The sequence below is a fragment of the Microplitis demolitor genome, chromosome 7 (assembly GCF_026212275.2).
Source record: "Microplitis demolitor isolate Queensland-Clemson2020A chromosome 7, iyMicDemo2.1a, whole genome shotgun sequence".
Lineage (NCBI taxonomy): Eukaryota > Metazoa > Arthropoda > Insecta > Hymenoptera > Braconidae > Microplitis > Microplitis demolitor.
Window position 1 is genome coordinate 17,479,106 of NC_068551.1, and position 23,071 is coordinate 17,502,176.

Below are 23,071 nucleotides of genomic sequence, written 5' to 3' on the forward strand. Positions count from 1 at the left end.
TGATGACTTTTAGAAGTTAACTCAAAACACATTGCACGAAAAATACGCCTCCCTGTAAAAGAATACTTAGAGGTTGACCTACGGAGAGTCCAAGGTTCCATTGGATGCGAAGTTAGCCCCACTATACGTCACTCTGTCGTCAAAGCAAAACTGCTTTGGAATTTGGGATAAGTGTATCCCTTTCTTTTTCATCTTTACGCTCTCTGTCTATTCGTCATCTCTTTTTCGGTGTGTTTTATTGCAAAACTTAATTACAATGTGCAGACTTAAAAGATAAGGAACAAATGAGATCCTTATGAATCACAAAAAAAAATCTTATGCGGATTATCTAAGTAATGAAGTTTTATATGACAGCACAGACGTAATAAAATATCTCTACACCGAGAGAAGAAAGTATGTATACAGTCCCAAGTAAAAATTCTTAATTTAAGTCTGAGTTTACTTAAATAGTGCAAATAAAATATATTTTAAATTGTAGTAAAAAAGCATCATTTATAGAAGTTTATGAGTACTTGACGCAATCGTTATAAAAATAAGAAGTGTTACATTTCGATGTAGTAAATTTTTTTGTGTCTTTATTGGTATAAAGAGTCGAGTATACATGTTTACTCGAATTTAATTTTCTTTCTCAGTGCAAAGCATAAAATATTAGAGAAAAAAAAAGTATATAAAAGAGTACATCAAATTTTTCTGACAAAAGACTGACTGGCTTTGGATGATTCTTTCCTTTTCTTTTGATTTTTTTTTATCGTGTTCATGAATTCAAAAACTTCTTAACCGAAAAATACAAGATAATTTTCAATATTTGAACACCAATGTGTTGCATCTTATGAATTATCTCGCTCATTACTAAAGAACTTTTATTTAATTTTTTTTTTACTGCTATAAATATTAATTTATATTATTTTGTAATAATACTAATGATTAATAATCGCTTACACCTAAAAAATATACAAAAATAATTGTATATATGTATGACTAAAAAATTATGTTTATTTAAAAAAAGATAAACCTTCAGTCCAAAATAAAAAACAACTTGGAGTAGGGGAGACCGGGGCAAGAAGGCTCATCTCAAAAATTAACCAAAATTTTTTAGTTCTTGTTTTTTTTTTATTATCACTAATTCAGATTATTTACTCATTTTTAGTCCTATACGTGGAACTAGGGGCAAAATGAACCACTAAAAAATTCTAAAAAAAAATGTATTTCATATTATTATAACCTAGTCATGATTAATTTAATAGAAATATCTTTTTTTGGTTAATTCTATGAATTTGGAATAAAATAGAGCATTTGAAAAAGTTAAAAATACCAACACTCAATTTTTTAACTTCCCGCTAAGAAAATTGCAAATTTTCAAAAATTCGGGAAGTTATTGGTTTCACCCCGATTTGTCAAAATCGAAATTCCAACAAATGTCGACGTTTTGAGGTTCTAGAAAGCTATTCTGACTAAAATCAAGATGATATCCGAGTGTATGTATGTATGTATGTACCATGAAGAATGTTGTGAATCATGGTGTGAAATAAAACTTACATCGATTTAAAAGTTCCCCATGCACGCTTTTAGCGAAAAAATGGTGTTCAATGTATGCAATCGAATAACCCATGTGAGCGTGATAAATATATCAACATTATGAGTGATGGCTACTTGATTTATTCTGGTGAGAATCTATTTGCTGTCATAGAACATTTAGAGCGAATAGTATTAACCACTGTTAGTACTAAGACCATTACTATTGATATTATGTATCAAATTGCTAATGATCTTTCAAAATTATAAATTCCTGCTTTAGCAGGATGTGATGAACATAAAAAAAAAATTTACTAGGACCATTATTAATAATTTTTCGATTATGCGTGGACACTTTTTGGCTAAATCCTTTAATAACAGAAATTGTGATAAAAAAATGAAAACCAAAAAAAATAGAAAAAATGCCAAATTACTCTAGCTCAATAAATTTTTACTTTTTTTATTAATTGTATTCATAAATTTGTGATTGTTCTAAAATGTTAAAATAAAAATTTTGGTCTTTATATGTGACTTCACTCTGTGTGAATAATTTAAGTTTCGTTGCAAATTAAACAATACAAACAATAATGATTTATTTCATTTTCGTTACTAATTTCTCTTTAATAAAATTTAAAACCGATGTACTTTAAATGAACTAAAAGTAATTAGTTTTGATTTATCATTATTTTTAAGTATACTCTATAATCTAGCAATCTATATTTTTATTTCTTAATTAATTTTCATTTGTTGAAGAGAAAATCAAATATAAAATTTACGTTTACTGTGCACATGCAACAAAAATAGTACTGTTTGGTATTTCAGTGCTAAAGGAAAAAGGCACAACTGATCTGATACATTATTATTTGTTATCAAATAGTCTTTTATAATTATTTGATATAATTTATAATTATTTCAATTATATAACTATATCTAATTCATCGATGACATTTTCGATTTATTGGAAATTTTATTTCTCTAACAATTAATCTAATCGATCTGTGATCTCGCGCCAACGTCGGAATTCAGTACACTGCTGATAGAAGCGCCACCTAATAGTTACACCAATTTTTGGACACTCATTTAACATTACGTTCGGTCTCCTGTTATCTATTCGTCATAGACTGCACATTTATTATTTCATGGCTTCAAAATTACGAACATTGTCACCGGTTTCACTTTTTTTTTTACCTAAAATTCCTTAGCATCACCAACTACCCTTGATTCTTTACAACCGGGTGCCAACTTATAGCGCCAAATAAATAATCCTGAAGTTAGTAGACAATGAACAATTTTCAGTTTTTTTTTTCCAACAGATCAATTTAAAAAAAAATAAAACTAAAAATATGCACATGTAGAAAATTAAAAAAACCAGATGCAGTTTTTTTAAATATTGTTTTTTTTATAATTTAGTTTTTAAAAAAAATTCAAAAGTAAGACATCGGCTAACTTCAGTATTATGCCAAATAAATGTATAAGCTTTGTCGGCTTAAAAAAAATAAACTACAAATAAAATTTTTATTTTTTTTAGAAAAATAATAAACTCTTAGTCACACAAGTATGTGCACTCAGATAAAGAAATAAAAAATATTTAAAAAATATTCTTTCTCACTTGCAGTGAGAGAAACTTGATGATTCTCCAGGCTTAGAACCATCTTGGTCGTTTCACTTTTTTTTTATACAATACTTGCTAGCTTTATATTAGTAGTAGTTTCTTTTCTAACGATACATCTATATATATATATATATATATATATATATATATATATATATATATATATATATATATATTTGAATATGAATATGTGGATACCATCTTTACCATAAGTTGAAAGTTCATAGTTATATTATTTAAAAATTAAAAGATATTAATAATAATTAATAACAATAATAATAATTTTTATCACCCGTTTTAATTTTTAAATGTAAACTTAAAAAATATTTGGAAAAATATCCGATTGGCTAATGAAATTTGTATGAAATATAAATATATATAAATATTTCTTATTTTTACTGTAATTCTATACTACTACTATTATTAAAAAAAAAAAATAATAATAATAAATAAAATATAAATTGTATACCCATGATGCCAAGAACAAATATATATGTATATTAGTCGGTTTCTCTTAAAAGGGCCTGAAAATAAAAAAACAATATTGCGTCAGCTTCAAACTAACGGCGATTCACCAAATAATAATAATAATAATAATAAGAAGAAGAATTTATTCTAAGAATTAATAATTTACTAAACTTGGTTTCTTAAAAGCATTTTCATGTTTTTTTTTTTTTATATATGGGATACCATTGATGACTTTAGAACTTGGGTAGTCGCGTTGGTCTTGAACCAAGGTTGGATTTACTCATAGCCCAAGATAAGAAATTTTAAACATTAGACATCCGGCCAACTGCTATGTGGGAGAGGGCTAATTTGTTTAAACAAATTCCCACCATTGAATCTTCCCCACGGATTTCGTGTATAAAAACCCCAGGAAACTGAGCTACTCATAGCACTTCTATCAGAGTTGTAGACGTGTGCGCGTCGTGGTCTTGCTACGACTGTGCTACTGATACTACATCTGAAGGGAGTGATCATCGACGCTGATACATACAAACACGACTCTGATTCTACGTATTGTGTTACGCAGTTGATAAGATTTTTTGAAACTGCGTGATACTTACTTCAGTTGTTGTGTTTGCGTGTGAATTCAACCTCATAGAACATCTTTTCAAGAAGCTGATCAATTTTGGTGAGAATTTTTTTTTATTTATTAATTTATTTATTTATTGAATGATTGAACTCGTGTTTAGAATTATTTATATTTTTTTTATTATACTGAGGTTAGCTGACGTCTAATAATTTTTGAATTTTTTTTTTAAAACTAAAAATTATAAAAAAAAAATATTTTTTAAAATTGCACCTGTAGTTTTTTAAAATTTATACATATGCATATTTTTAGTTATTTTTTTTTTAATTGAATTGTTGAAAAAAATCTTAAAATTTTTTATTGTCTACTAACTTCAGGATAATTTTTTTAATGTATAAATTTAAAAATTTTTTCTTTTTTTTTCAAATATTGTAACTGAAATAAATTAGATCAATTATTCTTTAGTTATGATCAAGTTGTAAAACAAATAATAAATTAATACTTACATTTTTCCAATCATTCTATGATTAAATATTTATATTACTTACTATTCTATTATTTTCTCTTTTCTATTATTTTCTTTTTTTCAAATGTTTATTAAATATTCAAATCATTTTAGAAATAGCTGACGTTATTTTTTTAGTATTTTTAAACAAATTACAAATTAATAGAATAACTTCATAAAGAAAATGTACACGAAGAATTTAAAAAATCCTTAGTATGCATATTTTTGAAATGTATTCCATTAATATTATATTAGTTTATTTATGAATATAAAAATTGTCAGTTTTTTGCTGCTTTTACAAAAATTATTATTTTTTTTTTTTTCAATTCTTTAAATTTAAAATTAAAACTTAAAAATATCACTTGAAATTTTTTAACATTCACTTAAAAATTCATTAATTTCAAAATAAAATTTTTCAAAACCATTCAATTCTTTTTGCTTACTTCAAATAATTATAAATTACTTATTAGTCAATTCAAAATTTATTCAAAAAATACACTTGTAGCAGCGTCAGTTTTTTCTTAGTATCACTGCTTAATTTTATCTCAGCTGTCCTTTCAATCTGTATTTCTCTTCTCCATCTGTTCTCCATTACCTCTATTTTTCCTAGTCCTCTTCTTCTCAATTTCCACATGTTTCTCTTCACACGCGTCGTCGTAGCCACTGACAAAAGCCCCAGGCTCGAACGCAAAGACCCCCCGCTCTTGACTATTTTAAAGTCTCCAGCGGCTAGACAGTATATCGTATTATAAAAACAATATTCCCAAAACACAATCTTAATATGAACTAAGCGTGCTAAGCTCTGTGCATACCTACCAAATGCTCTCGTCCAAAAATTCGAAAATACTTTTAATCTAGTTATTATAAATATTCATATACATTCACAAAATATGTTTTCAAATATTTTCCCTTAGTACTGAAATAATCTCTGTCACTTTACATACCTGAGTATATTTATCCATTTTTTCATATTTTAATTTTTGTAATCTTCAAAAGTTTTTAAAGTAGTTTACAATTTTTATCTTTTTCACCATCAAAAATTAAAAATTCATGTTTTTGTAATTTAATTTAATTCCCGCGCTTTTCTGTTACTTGTTAAATATTTTTTAATGATCAAAATACATTGTGTAAACTCCCTTTTTTTTCTGTAAACGTTTTGGGCGAAACACAAATAATGCTAGGCGCAAACTTGTTCACCTTTTCCCTTGTTTCACTTACTCTCTCTACTTATACTTTACTAATTCCTCCACCAATCACTTTGAAGCTCTGTAGCGATCTTTACTCACTTTTAATATTTCTCAGCCTGAAAAAATAGAAACTGCTTCAAATATAAACGACGAATTCAAAGAGGTCTGTTGTTTTTAGCGCCAAGGGTCGCATGTATTTCAAATTGTGTTTTATTCATATTTACATATTTTATTTTTTTATTATCATCAAGTACTTACGGAAGAGTACAAATTACTAATAATAAAATTAATTAAACGTGCGGTCAAATTTTTTTTATATTTAATTTAAATTAAATTATTATCGAATTTGTTTAAATAATTATGGGCAATGTTTAAAAAAATTTTTTCATAAAACTGTAAGTACAATTCACATTTTTTAAAGAATTTAAGAAATGAAATTAACGCTTTTGAATTTATTTTGGCGAAAATTATAAAATATTATCAAAGTAATGGACACTAAATAAAATTATGATACTGAAGTTAGCCGACGTCTAGTAATTTTTGTTTTTTTTTTAAATGATAAATTATGAAGAAAACAATATTTGAAAAAATTGCACTAATAGTGTTTTGAATTTTCTACACGTGCATATTCTTAGTTTTTTTTTTGTTTTTTATTTGTTAAAAAAAACATCCAAAGATTGTTAATTGTCTGTTAACTTCAAAATAATAATTAATTACATAAAATAAATTTTATTAAATGAGACAACTCAATTATTATTAGTTATTTGCATACTTAAATTTTTTGATTAATTAATTAATTATACATTTGAAAATTTGATAAATAACTTGAAAAAAAAAATAATATTTTTCGAAATTCAAAAATACGCGCGTAATTTTCGGCTGTTTCCGTATTTACTCGTGTTATTTAAAAATTTGATATTCCGCGGGAAATTTAAACGTAAGTTTAATAAATCCAAAGAACAATGATATGAAACCTAAAAAAAAAATTACTTGATAATTAAAAAAAACAAAGAAAGAAAAATTAAACAAAAATGATTAAATTTTTTTTTGAATAATAAAATATTCGATGGATACAACAAATATAAATAATCGTTTTATCGATTGCTGGTAAAGAAGGAACCTATAAAATTTTTAATGATTAGGTTTTCTTTTTATTTACTTTATTATCTTCTAAAAAATCTAACAAAAGTCAGTACAACGCATATCATCGATAAGCGTGTACGCGACACAATAATAAATAAATTAAATGTAGTCGACAAGAGACAACATTAAAGACATTGTGCCGTGATTTTCAATTGTCTTTTTTTCAGTTCGATATTTTCTTATGTTACAGTAATCATGGGAGGTTTTTATCTTGAACCCTTGGGTTCTACAGACCCAATTCCGCTGCCGGAGTCAAAAGGGGTAAGTTAATAATATTTACTACATGTAATTCTTCTTATTATTTTCAAATATTTTCAATTGTTCAATCACTCATTGTTGACATAAACTTAAATAATTAATTAAATTCATGACTTAGTGATTAGATAATTTCATATGTACTAATTACTGGATTGTTTTTTTAGTATACATGTGGACGAGAAAGGACCAATGATGTCATGCTAATGAGTCCTTCAATTTCGAGAAAACATTGTCTGTTTATGATCGCTCAAAATCGTTTCCAAGTTTGGGACCTGAACGTAAGCTTCATTTTTTTCTCCTATTTTTTATTTACTAGTGGACTATTTTAAACGGTCAATCGCTTTTTTCCTGACCTCCTTACATAATAATTAAATTAAATCTCTTCAAGCCACTTGTGTTTATTTTGGTCGATAGCGAGAAATTATATTTTATTTTATTTTATTTAATTAGCTGATAAATTTTTTAAATATTTATTCAAATTTTTGTGTTTTATTTAAAGTGTTAAGGTTTCATATTTAATTAAGCTTTTTTACACTTAGTATTTTCAGTTATCACTTTTGCATTTAGTACCGCAGAATAATGATAAAGATTTTTTCATTTAAAAAAACAAAATTTAAATTCCAAAAATTATGTATGAAATAATTTATTTTCTCATTAATTTTTATTCATGAAATAAAAATGACATTTAAATTAAAAAATTTTTTATAAAATTAACTTTGATATTTTTGTCTATAAATTTTTCAAATGTAGAGTATACTCAACAATTTTTTCAAAAAAGCGGATACTCAAATTCAAATTTTTAGAAATTTTTAACTTATTTATTTGAATTTTTATAAAAAGACAACTGCGCGGTATTGCAACATATAAATATTTATTTATAAGTTCATTTTAAGCAAAGAGAAAAATACCATAATTAAGAAAAATATACTTTTAAATTATATAATCTTATATAGAGATATAAATATATCAGATAAGATATCTAACTACAGCTACGTCATTACTCATTTTACTATTCCTCAATTTTGAAAAATTCAAGATTCAAAAGAAAATCAAAATGATTAAATCAGTTTTTTTTCTGAACTAAATGAATGCATTATTTTATTTCTACTATAGAGTTCCAATGGCACTTATATTAATGGTCGTAGAATTGTAGCCAGTGAATTCCACAACGTTGCTATTGATGATATTCTTGGAATTTCATGTGATAAAACTGAGAACTTTGATGCTGACCGGCCATATGTATATCGGCTTAAAGAACTGGTGAGTTGATTTGTATTAACTACTTTTTATTACATTCATATTCTGTATAAAACTAAATTCAAAGTTATAACGAGAACTTTTGATTGTTTTTTTCTAAAAGACAATTTCAATGGTTCGGACAATGAAAAATAATTTAACATCTTAGTAGAGACAATTTTCCTGATAGCTAGATTTTCTCGTCAAAAAATTTGTGTCGGTTGTGATCAATTTGACGGCAACTTAACACTTTGTATCTGTTGCCCACAATTTGATGTCAACTTTCCCAGAAATTCGGCGTCAATATATTGCCGCTACTTATCGTCAACTTGCCACAAAGTTTCCCTTAAGTTAGTGTCAATTTACTGCATTCAACTTGACGACAAGTTGGAGTAAATTGACATCAACTTGGCCACTAAAGAAAGTTAAAAACAAATAAAATTTCCTCGTTAAAATTATTATTTGCAAAATTATGACAAGTTAAAAAAAAATTAATTTTTTTGTTAAAGATAAAAACATCTAATAGAAGATATTAATCAATTTAATTAAATCTTTTTTTCAGAGTCTTAAACAAGGAAAGGAATTTAACGATGAAAATGTTCCTAAAGAAGAATTGGGACAGAAAAGAAAATCAAACGGGGTATCTCCAATACCATCTAAAATGGCCAGGACTGAAGTAATCGATCTCACAGGTACGATTTATTGTTGCAAACTAATTCATTTTATTTAAATAAATTAATAAATAAAAATATTTATAATTTTAGATGACTGTGTGATGATTGATGCTGGTCCAGCAAAAGTGAAGCAGGAACCAGAGCCACCTGTTGACCAGCCACCAGCTTCCATTCCTTCAATCAATGATACCGCCGACAATAATGATCATCTGGTCCAAGCAGAGAATTTGATTAAATACGAGTTAGATATTCCGGAGGAGATGTCTTCAGCTGTCAATGAAAGTCTCATCGCAAACGGATTGAATTCTAAAGACATCGCAGCTCAAGAAGCGATTTTAAGGGCTTCAGTTAATGGTCCATCTAGCGCTTCTACTGACAAAGTTCCTGATAAATTAACATCCAATGAACCAATCAACGAAGACACAAATTCAAATGACGCTGATATGTTCAGTGATTCGCCAACTACGAGTCCCAAAAATTCAGTAAAATCAAATGAATTTGTTGTGACGAAACAAGAGTTCAAGCCAATGATATTCGATAAATCGATAGACGTAATTGTAATAGACGACGAAGACGAAGTCGTTTTTCCAGCTTCTCAATTATTTGATGATCCTGATGCTAATGATAATGCTGATGGGAATAATGATAATGCTGTTGAAGACAAGTCAGTATCATCAATTATTAAAGAAGAATGCGATCTTGGTACTGATGAAATTTGTTACTACAACAACCACGAGGAAGCTGATGAAGTTGAAGAAGAAACTGAATACCCTGTGATTGTACTCTCTGATGATGATGATGATGATGAGTACAACACTGAAACTAATCCGTGGTTCTTGAAGTTGTCGGGAAGTCAGTTGGAGAGTCAGAGCATAAAAGAAGAACCAGATTTAGTAACTGAGCCTATTGATAACTTTGACAACGATGATGACGTCAATGGGTTGCTGGATGAACTGAACAAAGATGACTTTTTGATGGAAACTGAAGATTTCAAAATGACAGCGGAAATAACTGCTCAAGATGCTGCTGTGGTTGGTGATGATGCCGAAGCTGTGAAGCAAAATGCTGCTGAGCTGGTTGATGATGTTGCTGACACTACAGTTGCTGATTCTGGTAAAGAAGAACTAAAGAAACCAAAAGAAATTAAGAAGAAAGATCATGCTGACAGAAAGACCAAGAAAGAAAAGAAGAAAGAGAAGCGAAAAGCTAAAGCTAAAGAAACTAAAATGGACGTTGATGGGAAATTAAAAGAAAATGACAAGAAGAATGATGGTAAGGATAAGGCCAAAAATAAGAAATCAGAGAAATGTAACAATGAAGTCAATGCTGCGAACAAATCTCTTGACGTTTATGATTACCGAGAATCTTTTGAAAAAATAGACGTAGCTCTGAAACAGTATCGCATAAAACAAGAATCCCAGACTAAGAAGAAGAAGAAAGATATCGTAATTCGAAGCGATATTGAAATGAAAACTCCTATTGTAAAGTCTATCGTCATTGAAGCGGTTAGGCCGTCACCTGGGCCGTCAAATGCGACGACGAAAGTTAATAAAAGTGCTAAAGTACCTGAAAAACATGGCAGCATTCAACGAAAAGTTATCAAGAAAGTAAAAGAAAGTGAACCCATTGCGTCTACTTCATTTACGTGCCACGCTGCTGATGAACTGTCTTCGGATTCGTCTGATACGGTAGCTACGAGTATGAAGCGGTATGACAAAGAAGGAAAAGAAGACCGTAAAGATAAGAGTGGTCATAAAAAATTGAAAGGTATTCAAGAAGACGCGAGAGATAAAGAGAAAATTAAGGGAAAGGAAAAGGAAAAAGAAAAGGAAAAGAATAAAGAGAGAGAAAAAGAAAAAGCCAAACCAATTGTCAAAAATGATAGGCGAAGTAGCGAAGAATCTACGTCACGAAAGTCCACGGATTCAACTCGTCCACTGTTTGAAGAAGCTCTCGTAGCTGGCGATAGAGGCACTGGAGAGGATTTGAAGAGGAAGAAGATCAAGAAGAAGAAAATCCCCCAGGAGGTGCCGATTGATGAAGAACAGCTTCGAAGACTGCCTACGTCAGCTGATTTTCCTCTTGCGATAGCGACTTTGCCACCGGAAGTACCGACTACTGATTCTTCTAAAACATCAGAAGTTAAAACGGATGTTGTGATAAATGGAAGAAGAGTTTCTATTTCTTCTAAGAAGGAAAAGAAAATCCAAACCATTGAACCGCCGGTATTTACTCGTGGCGGACGACATGGGGTCAGCGCGACATTCAGTGCTGCTGCAGTGGCTTCGACTAGCAACGCAGACACCAACGGAGCTACCAATGGCACAGTTACTTCAAATGACTCAGACAACCAGGAAGAAGACTACGACTCAGCTCTCTTCTCAAAATGTAAAAAGCTGCCGAATTCATCCAAATCCAATGATCCCATGGAAGAGCAGAAACTTCGTCTGAGAAATAAATTACGCGCTCACGAAATACGTGGCTGTGCGAAAGCTCTGTCTAAAGCAGCATCTAAAAAGAACAAGGAAGAATTGATCCATGATCGCCGGGAGCGACTGAAGCAGTTGGCCGAAGAGCAACGGAAGTCCAACGAAAATAACGCAACTACCAAAAGAATTAACAAACCTCGAGCTAAAGTGTCTAAGAACCGCGGATTGTTTCTTATTCCCGAAGGAGCGGACCTCGATACCACCGAAAATGGTGAATCCGAAGCTGAAACAGCATCGACTAGTCTTAACAATGGTCCAGTTTTTGACTTGCATGCAGAAGTCATCAAAACAAACCATATGAATACTAATCCAACTGCTGTTGATGATCTCTTTGATGTGATATCAACTCGTTCTTGCCCTGGATACGCTGAGCCTCCGCCGCCGACAGACCAAGATGATGATGATGATAACGGCTTTGATATTGACAATATCACTGGTAATAATACGGGAATTGATATGGATATTGAAGATACTTTTATGGATTACACTTCTGATGTTGACTTGGATTATAATCAGCCGACTACGAGCTCTCGTCTTGATAATAATTCAAATTCTCGTAGTTATTCAAAACCAACTTTGATTACTAATGCAGTATTTCTTCCATCGAGTACAGTTGCTAATAACTATAGTAATAATTATAGTAATAATAATAGTAATAATAATAATAATAATAATAATAATATTAATATTAATAATATTAATAATAATATGCCGAAGAGGATATCAGGAGGTTCAGTAGTAAAACCAATTCGCGGTATTTTGAAAAAAACACCAAACATTGAATTACTAAATAATTATCTGCCAAATAATAATAATAATTTTAATCAACAATTAGTAAAAACAAGAAAAAAAATATCATTCTCAAATGCAAAATCAAAAATTCACTACTTTCAAATATTGCCTGGTAATAAATTAGTCAGAAAATGTATTCAGAAAGACGCTACGATGCCGAAACCAATAGAAAAAACACTACCAGGTGATCCGTCAAATTACTTACCAGATTTGTCGGCTCACGCAACTCCAAAAGTGCTACCAGTACCACCTGCGCCGGTTTCAACGATCAAAAATCACTGCAATGTTCTCACTTTGAGGCACAATAATATAATGAACACAAATGGGTTTTCTGCACCAAAAAGAATATCAGCTCCGACTCCCGATCAATTTTTATTGCGGGTTTTCGAATGGAATCCACTTTGGCTGGACCCTGCCAAGTTTGATCAGAAGGCGCAGAAAAATTTGCCGATTGTTGAAGATGGACAAATGCCTCACTTGTCCTGGTATGCAAATTACACAGACTACTACAGCATCATGTCAGCGCTGATGTTGCTGGAGATGTGGGCAGGTATCGTTAAAGACAGCAACGATAAAGAGTACAAGAAAAAACGTTCCTTGATGTTTGGAGCCATCGGAGAGAATTCAATCACTCAGACCCCAATACGTTCGACAAATAGCACGATCACGATCTTTACCGTCGACATTCTTCGTGATAAATTCCAGATTGACAAAAAGATTCATCCAAATGTTGATGATCTGGTGATGCTTGAACTTGCAATCGTCACCGGCGATAGAACGATTCAATTCCAGACCATCTTTGCTTACGTAAAAGACTTTCACAAGACTGTACTGACACCATTGACTCCACCCTACAACCGCTGTTTAAATGGAACCGTTCCAAATGCATTTGCTCTGATGACATTTACCATGATAACAAAATCTCTCCCACTGAATATTAAATTCACCAGACCACAGAGATTACGAACGATGTTTTTTATGCGGCCTAGCATGCGCTCAGTTCAAGCTGTGCAATTTTTGTCATCGAGTCCACTCTTTTACCCAATAATTCAACCGGATGCGGAGAAAGAAGTCTACACGATAAAAAAAGTATCCGACAAGACTTGCAAATTTGCTACTGGTGATAAACTTAATGACAAGCAAAGAGAAGCTGTGATGTCTATCACCAGCGCAGTGCTTGAACGAACTCCGAAAATTTGCTTAGTCGAAGGTCCTCCTGGTACTGGTAAGTCTCGGGTGATTGTCAATATAGTGACGGAAATAATGTATGGGCAAAACAGATACAAGAACAACGATCGTCGACGTATACTCGTGTGCGCGCCATCCAATGCTGCGATTGATGAAATAACACTTCGGCTGATGGACATCAGATCTAAATTCAAAGCTGACAAATCGCATGAGCCGTTCAAAATGGTGCGGGTCGGTAACGCTAAGTCAATGCACCCACGTGTCCATGATATTTCCATCAGTGAGTTGGCCAGTCGTTCGCTGAGTAAAGCTCCAGGTGACACCAGTGGGGAAATAGAGAAGTCGAGACTCAACACCGAGATCGTGCGATTAAGGGCAACACTAGAGAGCGCTGAAAATATTCCAGAGGGTGAGCGGATAAAGTTGAAGAAGAAATATGACGACTATATCACGCAGATTGGTTTGCTAGAAAACTGTAAGCAAATACGTCAGAAAAATAATGAAAAGCAGTACCACCAAGAAAAGAAACTGCTGGCCACTGCGGATGTTATAACTTGCACTTTATCATCGTGTTACACAACTCTGATGGAGTCGACTTTTGGTAAAAGAAGCGATGATAAGAAGATAAGTATCTGCATTGTAGACGAAGCAACTCAGTGTTGTGAGCCAGAGGCACTGATACCGCTGATGCTTGGAGTTGTCAAACTGGTACTCGTTGGAGACCCACAACAACTTCCGGCTACAGTGCTGTCTAGCAAAGCCAAGGACCTTAAGTATGACAAGTCATTATTTTCTCGTATATACGAACGGTTTGAAGGCGATCTTAATAACCCGGTGATATCACTGGACACTCAGTACCGAATGGTTCATCCGATAGTGTATTGGCCGAATAGATTTTTCTATAATAACCAATTGAAAACGTCCTTCAAGCCAGGCCCCTGGCCTTACTCTAGTTACAAAGTGTTCAATCTTACGTCTGTTCAAGACAATAATGCCTACTCAAATTCAGACGAAGCTACATTTGTAGTAAACCTCATACACACTATGGCGACATGCACCAACTTCGAAAATGTAGAAGGAGTAATTAAAATTGGTGTTATTACGCCGTATCAAGATCAACGTAAATTGATATCTATTAAATTGGCTGATAGGTATTTATTTATTTTATTATTTTATTTATGATTTTTAATTTAATATTTTTATTGATATTTTATTCTTTATTTTTTGCAGATTTGCTAATGTACCTGATGATATTAAACACAAAATAGTGACAGAAGTCAATACTGTCGACAGTTTCCAAGGGCAGGAAAGAGAAATAATTATTATGTCGTGTGTCAGGAGTAATGGAATTGGATTTTTATCTGATAGACAACGATTGTGTGTCGCTTTGACACGTGCCAAGAACACGCTGTTTTTGTGTGGAAATTTTAAAACGTTTGAAGTAAGTTTTAAATATTTATTTTTTATTTGTTCTTTGTTCCACTTGCACAATAAATGTGCAAACGAATTTTCTTTTAAATAAAAATTTGACGATTATAATTTTTCTTCACGCAGAGAATTTTTGAGTAAAAATTACCCATAAAATTTGGTGCTAAGGACATCTAGCCAGTATATAATTTTTTACTGTTATTAGTAGAAATTGAACTTCATTTGCATTTATCGAGTAGTATATTTTACAATATGCATGGGAGAAATTTAGATATTTTCCACATGTCCCCATACTATTACAATTTTTGGGTAATTTTTACTAAAAATTTCTCTGCGTGTTTGAAAAAAATAAATATTAGAAATGAACTTTTAAATATTTAAAAAAAAAATTTATTAATAATTAACAAGAAAATAAATTCTTTAATTGATAAATATTCTCTAGTTATAGAAATTTTTTTTCCCGCAGTTAATATTTGATATTTTATGAATTGTAAATTGCGTAACGTCGGTCAAAAGTTGACTCTAAATATAGTCATTAATTCGACAACCATAAATAATAATAATAATAATAATTTCTACATATTTGGCAGCGTGATTATTTTAAATTGACTGGTTTTTAAATTTATATTTCATTGAATTAATTTAAATTGATCACACTCACTTCCGCTTAAATATTCTTGAGAATTAAAATAATTGAAGACTTAATTTGGACAAACAAAAAAATTATTAAGAGTTTCTTGTCGTATTCTCAATTAAAGTTCAATATTTGTATTTTAAATATTTGATCTTTTTTTTTTTTAATTAGAAAAAAAAACATTACGTCAGATACTGCAATTTCGCGTAACTTAAAATTGCAGTAACGCGTAACTACAAAAATATTAAAAATAAGTTTTTTATTTCAATATCTTTTTCCGTTTTCTTGTTCCTATAAAATTGTGTATATACAAATATATAAGTTCTCGGGTACTAGTTTCCTCATCAGGTACTGGATTTCTTATCTTACGCACAATTGTAATTTCAAATTACGCGGTATTGCAGTTAGTGACTGGATTCGGAAATGCCCAGCTAGAGCATTTCAAAATGCACCCAGTGACAATTACCAGTATTTAAAATACAGAAATAATTTAAATGCTATTATTGAAAACTAAAAAAAAAATTTATCAAATGATTAATTTAAAAAATTTTTTATTTTACAGAAGGATGAAACGTGGGGTGCATTAATAAAAGACGCACGTTCGCGTAATTTTTATATTAATATAGTACATCAAGCTGATGCCGATAAAATAAAACAACACGCCGTGAAAGAACAATTTTTCAAATAAATAAAAAATATATTTATGTATATATTTTTAATACCGATTGGATGTTTAAAGAGCCAGTTGTTGAACAATTGATGAATTACACAGTTATAAAGAAAATAAAATTTAAATAATTAATTAAATAAGTTATTAATAATGATCAAAAGACTTTACGATATGTTACAATATCTTACCAATAATTACTATGTAATAATGTGTTTAATTTTGTCTTAATCTTAATCTTTACATATATTTTGTTATATTTATAACTTTTTTTATTGAAATATTTTGTCTTTCATATTAATAAATGAAATGCACAAACGAACATACTCTTGATGTTTATATTTTTTGTTTCATTACTTATTTTTATTTTATAATTATAATTACAATATAAAAATGCACCTGGCAAAGCAAATAACACTCATATATTTGACACTCTCATATATATATATTCATTTTATTCACTCGCTCACAAAAATTATTCATACAATCACAATATACTTTTTTTTTTGTTTACAAAATAAAATATGATAACAAGTTAATTACAATAAAATATATTTACATGTACTTAGATATTAAGTATCGTAACAAGGCAGTTGTTATTTATTTGTAAATTTTTTTTTTTAGTCTGTGTCTCTTAAAGTATTTATTGCTTTTGATATATTTAGTGAACTATTAAGTTCTGTGTGAATAATTAATTATATATTTAATTAATTAAAAAAAAATTTTAATAGTTTTATATTACAAAAGCAATGTGAATTTATAATATAAATATATATTGACGCATTGTCATATCAAGCTGCCGTTAGATAAAAATATATATTAGTGACTCATGATTTCCATGAAATCTTTCGATTAATTTTATACATTGTACATTTAATATTAAAAAAAAATTAGTTAATTAAATAGTTAAATTACAATTAAAATTAAAATTTAATTACATACATATTAAATAATATATTAATAATAGTAGGCCTATGTTATAACTTAAAAAAAAATTTCTACAATTTTTTATACTACAAATTTTATATCAAAATATAAAATATTTCTTTGCATTTCTACATCACGTCGATTTACAGACTTTACTCATGATTTTTTTTTTATAAATTGATATAAAAAATATAAATTGTCAGATAGATAAAGATATTGAGAGATGAGTGAATTGTTAAGTGTGATACTGAAGATGAAATTACAGTCGGTGGTTTTTTCGTTGGCGCTAATGCGTTACCGGGTATGGAATGTGTTGTTATTCGCATTATTGGGTCGTGTGGATTTGGTCTTATTGGCGTTGGTGCTGGACTCGGAGAATTACCGTAGCATTGTCCTGGAAAAAAAATGTTTTTATTATTCTAATAAATTCTCAAAACATTTAATTTTGAATTTGCAAATCAAGTGTTACTAGAATTAAATTTCTTTGATAATTCTTATGAAAAATTTAAGTCTGAAGTAATAAATTATTTGAAGCAATCAGTTATATGTTTGGTCAACTAAAAATAAAAATATAAAATAAATACAAGGACTGTATTATGTTTATGTCAGTATAAAAAAAATATTATAAACAGAAATTTTTTTTTTTTTTCATTTTTTAAAGGGGTGACCAACTTTTTCCGAAAAAAATGAAAATTCTTTTTTGAAAATTAATTTAATTACTGTTGTATGAAAAGAGTATCGATTCAAGTTTCCGAAAGATGTCGCCCGATGGAATTTTTGTCCCTTGTAAGACTGTTGTTTTAGAGTTGTTAAATTCAACTTAAAAGCATAATATAGTATTGCAAATCGAATGTATTTTATCATTTTAGACCACGAAATTAAGGAAACCGTATTATATTACTCAGTTAAATAAATAAAATAAAGAAATAATTATTGCAATCGAGTATATTGCATTGCATTGGTGAATAACTGCTAGGATGTGTTGATGGGTGACAGTTTAAAACTGCTTCAGCATTTTCTACATATTCAAAATTTTCCAAGTCAACATCTGCGGCAGTTGGTGAATGTCGATAGTTTTTGATGTATCGTTATGGGGATGACTGTAGAAGATACTCTTTAAATGATAATTGATTATTAAATAGAAATTAAGAATTACCTTTTCTGTAGAGCCGCATTCCTTCTGTTCTTGGATCTATATCACGTAAACAATGATCACCGGCTTCTTTGATATAAATCTCGTCGTCATTAACGATTAAACCAACGAAACATTCAGTATTTGCATAAGTATCGTTCGTGGTATCATTACGTTTCGTATATGTGTACATTACTCCTCTTTCTTCCCATTGTCCGAGACACAAATACGTACGTTCTGCAATATATTTATATACGTTATTATTTAAAATAAATATTCATTTAAAAGAATAATAAAATTTTTAAAGACCGTAACTTTTAAATTGAGACTTATTCAAATACTTAAAAAATTCTATTGTATATTTTTAATTATTTCAAAGTAAATATTTATTCGATGGATAAATAAAAATAGGGATTTATTTTATTAGAGCCTATAAAAATATTTTTGTGTTTTTTTCAAACCGCTTATTCAATTCCGTCAAATAAGTTATTAAAAAAATTTTTAACTCCAAAGCCGCAATAAAATTTTTTACAGGCCCTTAAAAATAGAGTCACTTTAACATTTTTATTATTTAAAATTTTGACACATTAAATATTTTTTATATTTTTAAAAATATGGATAAATTTTTTTTTAAGAAGATGGTCATTGTAAAAAAAAAATTTTTCATTAGAGAAAAATAATTTACAATAATTCTAAACCGGCATTTGCATCCCGAATTATTTCTATCAAAAAATCCACGTGAGACTACAGCTTGGATTTTTACATGGCGTTTTCGAATGGATTCCCATTTCCCATTTGATTTCAGATAGGAATCCAGCATAGGCTCTTATGTGGATTCCCACGGAAATCTAAGCCACATTAAATCCAAATGGGAATCTAGGATAGATTCAAGTATAAATTCTTACGTAGAACCTCATGAAAATCTAAACCATGCGAAAATCTACATGGGAATCTAGTTTATATTTCTACATGAACATGGTTTACCATATATATATAATTTTTGCATAGAAATCTGGATACTTTGGTTCCTATATAGATTTTTTGTATGGAAATTCAGGTACCGACAGTTTATTATTCAGAATCATTATTTGGGGATCCAGATACCCATAGTTTTTTACATGTAAAATTTTTACATAGAAATTCAGATGCCTTAGTTCCTACAAAGATTTTTTGTATGGGAATCCAGGTACCCGCAGTTTCCTATTAAAAATCCCTGTATGAAAATTCAGGTACCTATAGTTTCCGACATGTAAAATTTAATGCCATAGAAATTCAAATACTCTGGTCCCTACATGAATTTTTTTTATGGGAATATCGGTACCCATATTTTCCTACATGGATTCTTCTATAAATTTATACTTTCTTACGTTAATCCCTATGGATCCTTACGTAAATCTATAGTTTTCTATACAATTTTCTATGGATTCCCATAAAATTCTACATGGATGTTTTCATAAGGATTTTAAAAATCACGGAATTTAATAATGTTCTGTATTAAAACTTAATGAACAAAAAAATTTTTTAATTTCTAAAATTAGTATATAATATTAAATATTCTACCTTCGTATAATTCTCCTGATTCGCAGTCGGTTACTTTGTAGTACATAATCTCTTTAGTGTTGCAGTTACTACTCAATTCGGCGCACGTGCCTGGTAAATCTGGTATTCTGCCTATATAATGACCTGTGATAGGACACGGAGATTCCACTACTCGTTCTAACCCTGATATGAATAAACAAATTTTTTATTTTAAATTATTGTTTACGGCCATTTAATTTACAAATAAATATCAAGTATTAAAAAAAAAAAAACTCACGAGCTTGTGTCATCCATGGACTAGTACTATCAGATCTATCTAAATTAGGATCTTCACACAAATATTTTGCGTACACGGGACTCGAAATAGTTCCTGGAAAGAATAATATAAATAAAATTTATCTTTCGTTTATAGTAATGATAAAAAATAAACTTCTTTTAGATAAAGGCCGTAAAAAAAAAATCTAAAATATTTACCTATTTTGAATTCCATAACATTTTCACTCCTCTGTCTCATCATCATACAAACGTAGGCCTGATTTTCACTGTAAAAAAAAACATTTGTTATCTTTGGCAATTAATCAAAGAAGAAACACAACAGTTTAAGTGTAATTTTATCTAAAAAAAAAAAAAAAAGCTTTATCTGATCGCTTACCAGTGATCTTTAGAGTAAACTATGTAGCGATCAGTGTCGTCATTCGAGTCAACGGTGACGAATGTATAGCTACGGTATCCATTGAGATCGTTGAAGGACATCGTACTTTTGGAGATAATCGACTCTTCCCAGTCCCCGTGTACCCACTTCGGATACCTGTTTAACGAAAAATAATAAAAAATAAAATAAACATTTAACATTTTAAATATTTAAATTTTTATATCATCGTTTAATTTATTAACTGCTCATTAATCTTCGAGATGTCAATTATAAAATTATAATACATTCATATATATATATATATATATATATATATATATATATATATATATATATATATATATATATCTATATTATCTTAATCTTAAATTAATAAGAAAAAAAATATACATATATATGTAACTCATTAAGGCTGAGAGTATGAAATAAAAATAAAAAAAAATATAAAGATATATGATATGAAATACTAACGATGCTAAATGAGATGAGACGTAATCTGGCATTTTTTGTGTATTAAGGGCTCGTGTAAGGATTAAAGTTTCATATCCGCTGGTTGAGTTATGAAGATTTTGAGTACAACTTGAATCACTACTAAATGCCATGTATATTCTATTAGTTGATGGATCTGAATGATATAACTAAAAAATAAGTATTTGTTTAATTAATACTATTTATTATTTTTGAAAAAAAAAATTTATTAGTGGAGAGACTCAGTACCCGATTAATTTGCATACAAATTCATTTTTAATGGGATGATTTTTCCATCTCAAGATTTGTGGATTAATTACTTAAATAATTTAATTATTTTAAAGGAGATTAATTGAAAATTTAATTAAAAAACTGGTATCGCTATTTTAGATACAGTCGGATTCCACTAACTCAGACAGTTAGTCGATGGAGGTCGGAAATTTCTTTGAATTTTTGAGTTAACGGATGTTTTGTCTGTATACAGAAAAAGAAGTTTAAATCAGGAAAATATTTTGGAAAAAAAAATTTTTTTTCTGTGCCCAGATACATACAAATGTATAACATAAGGTGGGAGACAACGTAGCTCGTTATGGGAGTCAAGATTCAGGGAAAGTTCCGAGATAATGGAATTCGATTGTATACAAATAGTTGAGTATATGCTACTGTAAGACTGATTATAGGAATTATTGATAGCAAAAAAAATTTTTCATTGTGTCGATTACTTTTTACAGTTTTGAAATATTTAAAAATTTATAAGAATCAGAAAAATTTAATTTTATTCAAAATTTGAATCAACTATTTGGAATTTTTACCTGAAGGTAAAGTCGAAGAGAAATATTTTTTTATTTTTATTTTCAAAATTTTTTAGGATTGACCACTGAAATATTAAATTTATTTTAAATATTTATGTGAACTAAAAATTTATCTATTTTAAAAAATCAAAAGCGAATACGAATTTAATTTCAGACTGAATTGTCTCCATCACTCAGAGTTGCAAAGTTTAAAAAAAAATCACTTTCCATACTGAGTTTTTTTTAGCGGTGATATATATTTTATTTAAATCCACGTCTACGTCGTTCTAGAGTTTTTATGTTAAAATCAACTCCAGAATTTTATCCGCTCCGCATTTACTCCGAAATTTTCTTACAATAACAAACAAGTCGAGTATTAAGTCTCCCATTTAAATAAATATAAAAACTTACCCCACACCGATATTGTGGTCTTAGATCACCAGTTTCACGGGTGTCAAGAAGTGCAATAAATCGCGTGTTATTACTGTAATCAGGTCCAGCCGGCCAACTTCCCAAGCAATTGAATGTAATATCTATGAAACATCCATTAAATATAATTTAATACCTTATGATAATCTTACAATAATAAATATGTATGTATATATAATAAATGTATGTACAAGTGCATATATGTATACATGTACGGCAAAGTATATTTTAAAAACAAAATAAAGAGCAATTGTAACGAGTGGACAGTGGAATGTAGTCAGTAATTAATATGATAAACGAAAAAAAAAAAAAAATATGTAACGGAGTAGGATAATAAACTGCTGATGGGATCCGCGATGAACAAGGTACATGCATATTTAACAGCTGAGTAACTTGATAATTGCTATTAAAATGTGACAATTAAAAAAAGATGATGATAAAAAATATATATTTATGTATGTAATTAACAATGTATAGTATGTATGTAGGCACTTACTTCGATCGACTTCAGTCGTTCGATTTTCGAGGATTAAATTAGTCCCGTGATTTTCGAATGTGCATTTTTTAAACTGCAAACGAAATACAGAACCGTCTGGGCAGTTGTCCAGAGTCGATGAGAATGTATTGCATTCCGTTGTATCTTCAGTCCCATCATTAACGTTGTATTTAAAAAAATATTTTCCCGCTATCGGACAGAATTCATTTCTTATCGGCAACCCTCCGATATCTTTTGTACCTGAATAAATTAAATAAAAAAATATGTAAATATAAATAA

At 29.4% G+C, this 23,071-nt stretch overlaps 3 protein-coding genes across 3 annotated transcripts in view; 1 reads left to right on the forward strand and 2 right to left on the reverse strand.

Annotated features, from left to right (window-relative positions):
- Positions 1-3,834: 3,834 nt before the first annotated feature.
- LOC103574088 (uncharacterized) lies at positions 3,835-16,556 on the forward strand. The gene is made up of 8 exons (XM_008553439.3): positions 3,835-4,259; positions 7,183-7,253; positions 7,415-7,528; positions 8,364-8,510; positions 9,049-9,178; positions 9,251-14,780; positions 14,860-15,070; positions 16,254-16,556. Exons 2-8 carry the CDS (start codon positions 7,188-7,190, stop codon positions 16,377-16,379), a joined length of 6,324 nt encoding a protein of 2,107 aa, XP_008551661.1. The 5' UTR covers positions 3,835-4,259; positions 7,183-7,187; the 3' UTR covers positions 16,380-16,556.
- On the reverse strand, positions 4,986-5,899 carry LOC128668191 (uncharacterized). The gene is made up of 3 exons (XM_053740521.1): positions 5,607-5,899; positions 5,479-5,516; positions 4,986-5,391 (listed from the first exon to the last, which is right to left on the reverse strand). Exons 1-3 carry the CDS (start codon positions 5,630-5,632, stop codon positions 5,138-5,140), a joined length of 318 nt encoding a protein of 105 aa, XP_053596496.1. The 5' UTR covers positions 5,633-5,899; the 3' UTR covers positions 4,986-5,137.
- Positions 16,557-16,726: 170 nt separating the features above from the next.
- Positions 16,727-23,071, reverse strand: part of LOC103574089 (uncharacterized) — a 40,686-nt gene continuing 34,341 nt past the window's right edge. The window contains exons 4-12 of the mRNA XM_008553440.3: positions 22,793-23,032; positions 22,279-22,400; positions 21,080-21,246; positions 20,609-20,764; positions 20,431-20,498; positions 20,234-20,326; positions 19,978-20,139; positions 18,442-18,654; positions 16,727-17,679 (exon numbers count right to left, since the gene is read on the reverse strand). Coding sequence (XP_008551662.1) covers positions 17,456-17,679; positions 18,442-18,654; positions 19,978-20,139; positions 20,234-20,326; positions 20,431-20,498; positions 20,609-20,764; positions 21,080-21,246; positions 22,279-22,400; positions 22,793-23,032 — 1,445 coding nt within the window. The 3' untranslated portion in view covers positions 16,727-17,455. The remainder of the gene's footprint in view (positions 17,680-18,441; positions 18,655-19,977; positions 20,140-20,233; positions 20,327-20,430; positions 20,499-20,608; positions 20,765-21,079; positions 21,247-22,278; positions 22,401-22,792; positions 23,033-23,071) is intronic.

Coding starts and splice junctions, on each gene's coding strand:
- LOC128668191 (XM_053740521.1), bottom strand. CDS start 5,632: ATGAAAAAATGGATAAATATACTCAG. Junction 5,517..5,606: donor AAATGGATAAATATACTCAG/GTATGTAAAGTG, acceptor TATAATAACTAG/ATTAAAAGTATTTTCGAATT. Junction 5,392..5,478: donor TTTTTGGACGAGAGCATTTG/GTAGGTATGCAC, acceptor TATACTGTCTAG/CCGCTGGAGACTTTAAAATA.
- LOC103574088 (XM_008553439.3), top strand. CDS start 7,188: ATGGGAGGTTTTTATCTTGAACCCTTGGGTTCTACAGACCCAATTCCG. Junction 7,254..7,414: donor CGCTGCCGGAGTCAAAAGGG/GTAAGTTAATAA, acceptor TTGTTTTTTTAG/TATACATGTGGACGAGAAAG. Junction 15,071..16,253: donor GAAATTTTAAAACGTTTGAA/GTAAGTTTTAAA, acceptor TTTATTTTACAG/AAGGATGAAACGTGGGGTGC.